We start from the raw sequence: 11,431 nt of genomic DNA on the forward strand, positions 1-11,431 counted from the left end.
TCTGAAGGTATGGATAATCATCAGTTTATCGTTCACTGGGTATGTATATAAAAAGACCGAGCTATTATTCGCAAATATTCTTATAACATAGAAGTAATTATAGGTCATTAAGAAATATATAAAAAGATATGTTAAATGCGCATGGCATTAGTCGTTTTTGTTAAGACCTACCGTGAACTTGTGAATCCGGTGCTACAACCATCATGAAGATTATACTAATTTCAGCTGTATTAGTATTACTGTTTCAGCTGTGTAACGCGCAATTTGGTAAGTCTTGTTATTATATTTGTTATTACTTTTGTATTGACAACCATTATGACATTATCCATTTTACAGTTTCATGCGATTTGTTAAATAATAAAACTTGTATCTTTGATAAATCTTCGTAGCTTTGTTCAAAATAAAACAGTTCGATCGGTTTGAAATCATTCGTATAGGTATAAGTTACAATCGTATGTTGTATTTCTATTTTATCCCATATTTCAGGATGCCTGATTCATGTATTACAATCATCTAAGACTGTCGATCCAATTTCTTTCTCTTTGACGAATTACATCAAATTTTAATTTGTCTGTATTATATCGTTTATATTACGAATCCCTATAAGTTGGATATTTTAACATAACGAATTTTAGATTTATTTATAACTTTTTAATATTATACAATTCATAGGTTCACAGACGTGGCCTATGGGCATGATGACTAATAGAGGCCAATTTAATCGCAGAGGAAACCAGGACTATGATGGTTATCCCTACAGTGGTGAAAACAATGGTAGATACAACATGGGACCAGGATATGGACCTTTATTAGGTACGTATTAAAATATTCAGACGATTCGTTCATGCATTTTTTGCTTGATATAAGTAAAATGTTTCAAGAAGAAAAAATTCTTAATATTTAAATTTCTGAGTATAATTGAACTTTTTATTGAAATGTTTGGACGAAGAAATGTTTTACTCATCAACGTTCACTTATAAGAATCATAGTTTATGATATATGAAACAAAAAATTTTCGCAAAAATATATATTAAAAATATTGCAATTGTTTTACAATTTGCTATCGATGTAATCATCTGATAATTCCATACTCAATAACATTAATTGTTCCTTCGCTATTTTAATTTAATAAAATCTATCTTATTTGTAAGAAAAAGAAATGATTTTTCATATATAAATGAAAAATATTTATAAAATCATATAATAATTTCATTGTGTGTATACGATATTATTTCAGGTATCAACTTATAGTTCTTTCAACTCTACCAAGAAATATGAAAATCCAGTTATATCCCAACAAATAATATGTACATTAATCTTTTCTCTTAAAATATGGATCAAATAAATGATATGCAATGATTTACTCATATCTATCTCCGACATTTTTTGTGTCCTTATCTTTTCCAATTTAATGAAATAATAATTATTCTTCAATATTATATAATACAGTCTATCGTACAAAAACTTCAGTTCGTTATTATTATTCAACATTTAATACATTGAATATCTATTCGTTTTTAAAATATAATACTTTAAACTTTCAAACTGATAATAATTTTATATCATATTAATAATCACAATTTTTGCATATTTTCAGATTGAAAAAGATCGAAATTTTCTCTTATATTTGATGTATCATGCTTTTTTTAGGATTCATATAAACATATTTTTTGCATCATATTTTTATTTGCGCGTTTGGTTCGTATCTTATTTTTTCCTTTTTCTAGAAAAATAACTAAAATTTTCTATTTCTGGAAAAAAAAAGAATTAAATATTTGCTTTTATAATATCAGTTTTCGGATTACATTTAATACATGTAATGCACGAATTATAAACGTTCTAGAAGACTTCATTCATCTTTCAGGTAGGAGCGTGTATGTGACTGGTGATATTACTTAGAAATTAATTTTTATTATTTCTCCATACACAGGAAAAAATACGACTTTATCGGACCTATTGGCATATAAAACAGAGATACAGGTGTAATCATGGAAATATGCTATACAACTACAAACATACGGTGCTCAATGTAAAGAAACAGAAAGCCGTAATAGACTAGATCCGTGTAGTTAGGATATGTGATTCGTGGATAGGTGACTATTTAATGCTGCTTTATGAGCGAATTTTTTCATACAAATAAGACATTCGTGAGTTTTCTCGTTAACGTGCATCGACAAGTGCTTTTTCAACGCTGCTTTGTCCTTGAATATTTTTTGACAAGTACTACATTCGAAGGGTCTTTCACCGGCGTGAACCATAATGTGGCTGTTCAACGTAGTTTTCTGCGTGAAGGCCTTGTGACACACGTAGCACTCGTATGGTCTGTCGCCGGTGTGACTTAACATGTGTTTCCTCAACGATGACTTCTCCTTAAACGTTTTCTGGCAAATATGGCACGCGTGCCGCTTATCGCCCGTGTGTATAAGCATGTGCGAATTCAATCTCGTCTTCTCCCGGAACGCCATGTCGCACATATTGCACGCAAACGGCTTCTCGCCGGTATGTATCAGGGTATGTCTATTCAGATCCGACTTCCTCGTAAAGATCTTGTCGCAAACTTTGCAGTCATACTGACCGCCGGTGTGCAACAGCATGTGACTGTTCAAATCCGATTTCCGCGCGCACGCCTTATGACAGATGTGACACTCGTGTGGCTTCTCGCCCGTATGAACGAGCATGTGCGAATTTAATTTGGCTTTCTCGCGGAAGGTCATTAGGCATTCCTTGCACTCGTATGGTCTCTCGCCGGTATGTACCATGGTGTGCCTAATTAATTCCGATTTCCTCTTGTACGTTTTCTCGCAGATGTTACACGCGTGTGGTTTCTCGCCACTGTGCGCCAGCATGTGATTGCTGAGCGCCGTTTTCTGAGCGAAGGATCTGTGACAGAGCGTGCATTTGAAATGCTTGTTCGCAGCGTGGAGCGGCAAATGCATGTTCAATTTCGTCTTTTCCTTAAACGCCTCGAAGCAGACTGAGCATTTGTAGGGCCTGTCCGCCGTGTGACTGGACATGTGTCGATTTAAATTAAGTTTCTCCTTGAACGTCATATGACATACGTCGCATTCGAAAAATCTCTCGTCCATCATTTGATCGTTTAAACCCGCTCGTTTCATAAAAGCCTGCTGCAACGCGTCGCAATCGTACGGTTTATCCAATACATGCAATTGCATGTGATTTCTCAAGCTCCACTTATAAGCGAATATCTTTTGGCAGATGTGGCACTCCAACGGACTCATTCCAACGTGAGTTAACATGTGGGCGTGCAGGCTAGAGTTGTCAGTAAAACTCTGTTGGCAAACCTCGCATTGATTTCCGCTACAGTGCATTCTCAGATGCGTCACCATGGAATCATTGTTCAGAAACCATTTTTTGCAAATTGAGCACTGTATTTTGTAAAATTTCGTTTGCTGACCGTTTTGACAGAATCCATGCTTGTCAGGATCCTGTGCTTGTATAAAATTTGTATTAGCCAAACATCGTTGCATCACAGCATCCTCCTTGTCGCATAAATTTGCGCTTGCTATCTGTGCTGCCCAGTTCTGGTGGCTGGTAGATTCCCCTTCCAATTCTAACTTTACCTGCAAGATAATAGAGTATTTAGAAAAGGATATAACAATACATATAACATGATACGCGTAGCAGATATCTTCTCAAAAATAGAATACACAATGTGCAGATGTAACTCGTGAATAGATTAATGGTTCCAATTATATATTTACCATTTCATTGGAGAAATCCACCTCATTGTTTTCGATAGGCAAGAATAAAGTGCCCTTCTCGAAAGTGCCGGAGCAAATATCCTCCATGTAGTCGGGATCAAATCTGTCACCTGGTTCCTCCTTAAGCACGATACCTGCTGCCGTTTCATACAAATGGTTTGGTTTACCATGACTGTCTATGGCTAATGCATCCATCGGTTCATCTTTCACCTTAAAACCTTCCATTTGTTACACTTCACTCTGAAAGTGAAGTGAATTTATTCGCTCACGTACATTACCACGATGTATGCGAAAGATCAAGACGTTATTTCAAAAAGAAAAAAACAAATCCCCGGGCAAAAAGAGACAAGGGAAAAGCGTTGTACACGATGGGTGCAGCCAGAAATTTTACATAAAAAAAAAAATCCGTATCCTCTCACATAACCTCAAACGCGGTAACAGGTTCGAAACACGACGTGACCGGGTTCTCGGCGACGGACGGTCCGGGATGTGCCGGGACCGGTCCGGGGCCAAGTATCCCGTACGGTCGCGAACCTGTTGCCGCGCCGGGAGATCGGACAAGCCGATCCGTTCGTCGATACTCACGACATAGGTTACATGGCCCTTTCATGGAGGTACAAAAATATAGGTTGCGGCCTGTGCGTGCTGACGTTCCCCTTTCAACCTGTTCACGCGCGTCGCCCCACTGTGGACAATATAATTTCTCGATCCCGCGTGCCAGCGAGTCGTTCCCTCCTGGATATCGGGAATACGAGATCGCGACTCGGATCGCGAACCCGCCAAGCCACGAAAATCGACGACGAAGATGCACTACGCGTTGGCGTATAGATACGGCGGATAATGTGTTGCACAAACGCGCGCGCTCGCGCGCGTGCGTGCGTGCGCATGTATGTGTATACGTGTCGGGCGCGCACGTATCATGGCGTCATGCGTCATGTGTGTGTGCACGTGTACATGACGTATGTACGTACGACATACGTCACGCGCGGCGCGCACGCATACAGGAGCGCCGATAAGGGCGCTGTACGCGCACACACAACACGCGTTACATTTATATACGCGTGTAACAAAAACACCGATCGGATGCTCTCTCTCTATGTTTCTCGCGCGCGAAGTGCGAAGTAGGATCTTTGACGATTCGTCATCGTGTTGACTTACATGAACGAGGACGGATTGGACGAGGTGCATAGGCGTCGCTGAAAATTGACATTCCTCTCAGGTAAGAGTGATAGAAACACGTACCAAGTTACGATAGTAATTTTAAAAATGTTGGAAAGTGAGAGAAGTGTCACTGTGTGAATAGATCAAAACTTTTGATGCAGAGATTTCTCGAGTCGAGAAACGAATGAACGAAAGAGAGTTTCCCGAAATTTATCTCATTGTCAACTGTTAAAGAGATCAGAGATTTGTTTGAATTTTGTTTTCTCTGCTCTCTTTAAAATCATAAATGTACTGTATATATATTCTGACTATTGTATTGAATATTGAATCCATGAATGAATGCATTTAATGAATGGGAAAAATGGTACTTCTATCACATTTCATTAAATTTTCATTTTATTTTTGCAATCGATTATACATACATTAGATATAGACAATTAATCTCTTATGCAGAATATAAGAAATTCTTGTTATAAGAAATACAAAATATTAGAAAGTAGTAATTAATATTACACCCTGATAATTAAATTCTCATTGATCTTTTTTTGTTATAATTCATCATTTAATGTAAGAGAATCTTTACCATCTCTATATCAGATATAAACATTTGTCTTATATGTATAAAAAATAAAATCTCTTTCCATTATTTCGTCATATGACGCAACTACGAATTACGACAGAAAAATATAATGAAATGTAATACAATTTAATCTTAGACAGAATATTCTTTTTTTCGGATATAAGCAAATATTTCGGGCCTCTTCGGATCTTTATAGTAAACTTTAACTCGGATGACAAATTCTTATAAGCTTGCAATCTAAATCGTATTTTTAGAAAAATGTTTATTTATAACATTATATGTAAGATAAAGTTTTCGTGGATTTTTTTAATGATTCCGGAATTCTTTGCACTTATTAAAATTATTTTATTATGTGTTTGAATCAGTTGATATGTGTTTCTATGAATTTTCCTTCTATTCGAACTCATTAAGTAAACGCATTAATGTAATTGTAGACCGCCGTTTGATGCATTAGATTGCTGACATGAGTAAGCATATTACAACTTTGCAATGAAACCGAAACACGCGAGACTCACGGTAATGATTCATAATGGGATGAATTCCTATTTGTAATACGCAGGATTACATTCGTAATTTCGACAATGAAGAAAAAAAAATTAAATACGCGAATTATGCATCCGATGCGATATAAATTTATTTTTGGCGTAAATAAAAATTGATGATAATAGAAAAATTATTAAAATATTGAATACATTACATGTATTAACATATCTGAAATAGAAGTATTATATTGGCATCAGCACAGTACGTGGACGCTCACAATGTTCTCATCCTTAAAGTAATCATTACGTTAGACTCTCTGGACAACGCCAGCGGTATGTCATATACCTGCTGCCGTTTCATACAAATGGTTTACCATAACCTGACTGTCTATGGCTAATGCATCCATCGGTTCATCTTTCACCTTAAAACCTTCCATTTGTTACACTTCACTCTGAAAGTGAAATCAATTTATTCGCTCACGTACATTACCACGATGTATGCGAAAGATCAAGACGTTATTTCAAAAAGAAAAAAACAAATCCCCGGGCAAAAAGAGACAAGGGAAAAGCGTTGTACACGATGGGTGCAGCCAGAAATTTTACATAAAAAAAAAAATCCGTATCCTCTCACATAACCTCAAACGCGGTAACAGGTTCGAAACACGACGTGACCGGGTTCTCGGCGACGGACGGTCCGGGATGTGCCGGGACCGGTCCGGGGCCAAGTATCCCGTACGGTCGCGAACCTGTTGCCGCGCCGGGAGATCGGACAAGCCGATCCGTTCGTCGATACTCACGACATAGGTTACATGGCCCTTTCATGGAGGTACAAAAATATAGGTTGCGGCCTGTGCGTGCTGACGTTCCCCTTTCAACCTGTTCACGCGCGTCGCCCCACTGTGGACAATATAATTTCTCGATCCCGCGTGCCAGCGAGTCGTTCCCTCCTGGATATCGGGAATACGAGATCGCGACTCGGATCGCGAACCCGCCAAGCCACGAAAATCGACGACGAAGATGCACTACGCGTTGGCGTATAGATACGGCGGATAATGTGTTGCACAAACGCGCGCGCTCGCGCGCGTGCGTGCGTGCGCATGTATGTGTATACGTGTCGGGCGCGCACGTATCATGGCGTCATGCGTCATGTGTGTGTGCACGTGTACATGACGTATGTACGTACGACATACGTCACGCGCGGCGCGCACGCATACAGGAGCGCCGATAAGGGCGCTGTACGCGCACACACAACACGCGTTACATTTATATACGCGTGTAACAAAAACACCGATCGGATGCTCTCTCTCTATGTTTCTCGCGCGCGAAGTGCGAAGTAGGATCTTTGACGATTCGTCATCGTGTTGACTTACATGAACGAGGACGGATTGGACGAGGTGCATAGGCGTCGCTGAAAATTGACATTCCTCTCAGGTAAGAGTGATAGAAACACGTACCAAGTTACGATAGTAATTTTAAAAATGTTGGAAAGTGAGAGAAGTGTCACTGTGTGAATAGATCAAAACTTTTGATGCAGAGATTTCTCGAGTCGAGAAACGAATGAACGAAAGAGAGTTTCCCGAAATTTATCTCATTGTCAACTGTTAAAGAGATCAGAGATTTGTTTGAATTTTGTTTTCTCTGCTCTCTTTAAAATCATAAATGTACTGTATATATATTCTGACTATTGTATTGAATATTGAATCCATGAATGAATGCATTTAATGAATGGGAAAAATGGTACTTCTATCACATTTCATTAAATTTTCATTTTATTTTTGCAATCGATTATACATACATTAGATATAGACAATTAATCTCTTATGCAGAATATAAGAAATTCTTGTTATAAGAAATACAAAATATTAGAAAGTAGTAATTAATATTACACCCTGATAATTAAATTCTCATTGATCTTTTTTTGTTATAATTCATCATTTAATGTAAGAGAATCTTTACCATCTCTATATCAGATATAAACATTTGTCTTATATGTATAAAAAATAAAATCTCTTTCCATTATTTCGTCATATGACGCAACTACGAATTACGACAGAAAAATATAATGAAATGTAATACAATTTAATCTTAGACAGAATATTCTTTTTTTCGGATATAAGCAAATATTTCGGGCCTCTTCGGATCTTTATAGTAAACTTTAACTCGGATGACAAATTCTTATAAGCTTGCAATCTAAATCGTATTTTTAGAAAAATGTTTATTTATAACATTATATGTAAGATAAAGTTTTCGTGGATTTTTTTAATGATTCCGGAATTCTTTGCACTTATTAAAATTATTTTATTATGTGTTTGAATCAGTTGATATGTGTTTCTATGAATTTTCCTTCTATTCGAACTCATTAAGTAAACGCATTAATGTAATTGTAGACCGCCGTTTGATGCATTAGATTGCTGACATGAGTAAGCATATTACAACTTTGCAATGAAACCGAAACACGCGAGACTCACGGTAATGATTCATAATGGGATGAATTCCTATTTGTAATACGCAGGATTACATTCGTAATTTCGACAATGAAGAAAAAAAAATTAAATACGCGAATTATGCATCCGATGCGATATAAATTTATTTTTGGCGTAAATAAAAATTGATGATAATAGAAAAATTATTAAAATATTGAATACATTACATGTATTAACATATCTGAAATAGAAGTATTATATTGGCATCAGCACAGTACGTGCATATAATTATAATATATTATATGATTGCATTATCGCATATGAAACTAGCTTCATTGAAAAAAATGCGATTCAAAAGGCCGGGAATCGTATAAATATTATGTAAAAATTACTCTTAGCACAACATTTTTTGTTCTTTCGCAGCGTCTAAAAAAATGATGGTGAACCCTACCGGTCTGTGTTTATTAATTATTTTAATATTGGACGTTATCAGCTATGGTAAGTGAGGACATGAATTTAATATCAATTTGCGGAGAAAAAAATGCGCGCGTATTTTTTTTAATACGAATATTCTTACAATAATATCTTACATAATACAAAACATTGTGGAAACACAAAAATAAATAATCTTTAATTTCTCTAATAAAATACGTGACACACAAACATGCGTATCATTTAGGAACAGGTGCACTTCGCGTACGACGTCTAATCGGCGGAATAGTCGCCGCTGAATCCGAGTTTCCTTATCAGGTATCCTTATGGTATTACAACGTGCATATCTGCAGCGGTATGCTTATTAATGACAGATACATCCTGAGCGCGGCGCATTGCGTGTGCGATTTGATAGACGAGCCCTCCGAGGAACTCAGCGTACGCACCGGAAGCGTTGATTTAAAAAAGGGTGAAACGCATACCGTCAAGAGTGTCAAATGCCATCCTGATTACGTATATGGTCTTGACAACTCTTGGGTAGCCGATATAGTCGTGATTATGGTGAGATTATTTTTTTGTATAAATCGGAATCGTAGATAAAAACCATACATTTTTAGTGTTGATTTTGTTATTGATTTTTAATTATATTATAAATTACATTTCTAAAAATGTATGATTTAAGATTTTCTTGATATTTTATACATTATTAGGCACTATCTTGTTAGAAATCCTTGCTTAAGAATATCGCTAATATAAATTGCATTGATAATGTACACTTTTCGAAAAGTATATTGTTTTTCATTTTGTGTTAATTTAATTTGCAACATAAAACTACTCTTTATTTTGTGTTAATTTGATTTACGATGTAACAATATTACGTGACAATTTTGTTACAATATATGCATGGATTTTATTTCATGGATTGAATTATCCACTTAGAAAATTGGGAATTGTTGATCATTTATTTTATAAAATTCTATGACTATTTTTTTAATTTTAATTATTTATAATAATCCTAATAAAATTTGTTATTAATAATAATTTATTATTAATAAATCTCGATGCTATCATCTTAACGCCAATATACATTTTCTAATATGCATTTTTTTGTAAATTTCTTTTCTAATTATGTGCAATTTTTATTATTTTCAATGAATCACAGCAATATATTTCAAAATTTCGCGATTGAGTTATGTTGGAAATTTTATATACGTATTTGCTGACGTATTATTTTATTGAGAACGCGAATAATAAAATGTAGAATATCCAATAAGAGTAGGCGCGTTTAAAAAATTGAGCAATAAGTAGTTATTTAATATATTATTGAGACACACACTACAAATTAAAATTATCATTAACAAATATGTAATAGGGTTGGTAGAGAGATTCGAGAATTTTTATCAGAAATAAATAGCGTTTTATTTTTATATTGTATAATATGACACGGACGCCTTAGTAAAAGTACTTGTTTTTTATATAGTAATTCCCCCCTTTTTTATGATCGATTAATTTAGATTTAACTTGGCGTTTTTTGTACACATTTGCGATGCTATAGATATATTGATGCTTCTAGCTTGCTAAAAAAGTTCACTTGATGTTTTCTCATGTTGAACCAATTTCTTTGGCAACTTATGACACAACTATTGGAGAACGCGCCGTTATTAGCGGATGGGGCAGAACACGGCGATACAGTTGGTTGTCGCAAAACTTGCGAAAACTTTCGGTGTCAATTATCGATAATGAAGCGTGTCAGGAGTATTACAAAAATATAACTATCCTTAACTCGCAAATTTGCACATTGGAAAGGAAAGGAATCGGCGCTTGTAAGGTAAATGTGCGAAGAAATTAATTAATTTTTTGGAACTATTGGACTTTGCGCGAAAGTCGTTCTTTTTGTAGGCACCGGAAACTCGATCGTTTTTACATCATTCATAAATTATTTTACTTGGAATCATTTATTAATAGTATTATTTTTAAACGCGCGAGTAATTTTAAATTTTAAAATTCTTTATTTTAAATTTTGTTGCATTGAAAGATTAAAATATAATAAAAATATCTATGTCGCTTCTACTGTTCATGAATCATTTACAAGTCTCAATAAAATGACATCTGAAAAATTTAATAGATATTGTAATTTTTTAAATTAAATTCATTAAAAAAAAAATAGTGTTCTTACATATTTTTTTTGCGTAAGTCTATTTTGATAAAAGTTTGATGCTATGCAATTTTTTATGAATTAATTTTTAAGTAAAAATTTGTTCTTTGTTATTAAATCGCGATATAAATTTTTTTTCATTGAAAGAAAATGTTATTTGTATTGTTTACAGGGTGACAGTGGTAGTCCATTAGTATACAATAACACATTAATAGGCATATTCTCATGGACGAAACCATGCGCAATTGGTTTCCCTGATGTTTTTACTAGAATTAGTCACTTTACCGATTTTATTACACAAGCAATGCTAGACCTTGATCAATATAATCAAACAATAGTAGATCAGAATAATTATATAAAGTAGTAAAATGTAATTAATTGATTATACATAATAAACATTTCCGAGAATGTTTTTTTGAAAGACATTCTTTTTCAGTACCTCTGTTTTTTATGTGCATATATATGTGTACGCTTGT

At 35.0% G+C, this 11,431-nt stretch overlaps 2 protein-coding genes across 4 annotated transcripts; one reads left to right on the top strand and one right to left on the bottom strand.

Annotated features, from left to right (window-relative positions):
* Positions 1–905: 905 nt before the first annotated feature.
* LOC115241109 (zinc finger protein OZF-like) lies at positions 906–6,994 on the bottom strand. 3 transcript variants are annotated; one of them, XM_029816668.1, is made up of 5 exons: positions 6,743–6,994; positions 6,320–6,397; positions 6,217–6,235; positions 3,723–3,853; positions 906–3,581 (listed from the first exon to the last, which is right to left on the bottom strand). In XM_029816668.1, the coding sequence occupies exons 2-5, from the start codon at positions 6,380–6,382 to the stop codon at positions 2,070–2,072; spliced, it is 1,725 nt and encodes a 574-aa protein (XP_029672528.1). In that variant the 5' UTR covers positions 6,383–6,397; positions 6,743–6,994; the 3' UTR covers positions 906–2,069. The 3 variants fall into 3 exon arrangements, with proteins under 3 accessions (XP_029672528.1, XP_029672529.1, XP_029672530.1); XM_029816669.1 differs by having other exon boundaries at positions 6,292–6,397; positions 6,743–6,993; XM_029816670.1 differs by lacking the exon at positions 6,320–6,397 and having other exon boundaries at positions 6,743–6,992.
* Positions 6,995–7,132: 138 nt separating this feature from the next.
* Positions 7,133–11,372, top strand: LOC115241110 (chymotrypsin-2-like). The gene is made up of 5 exons (XM_029816671.1): positions 7,133–7,376; positions 8,792–8,866; positions 9,048–9,361; positions 10,374–10,628; positions 11,128–11,372. Exons 2-5 carry the CDS (start codon positions 8,803–8,805, stop codon positions 11,317–11,319), a joined length of 825 nt encoding a protein of 274 aa, XP_029672531.1. The 5' UTR covers positions 7,133–7,376; positions 8,792–8,802; the 3' UTR covers positions 11,320–11,372.
* Positions 11,373–11,431: the final 59 nt, after the last annotated feature.

This window comes from Formica exsecta, unplaced genomic scaffold, assembly GCF_003651465.1.
Source record: "Formica exsecta isolate Colony F162 unplaced genomic scaffold, ASM365146v1 scaffold47, whole genome shotgun sequence".
Classification (NCBI taxonomy): domain Eukaryota; kingdom Metazoa; phylum Arthropoda; class Insecta; order Hymenoptera; family Formicidae; genus Formica; species Formica exsecta.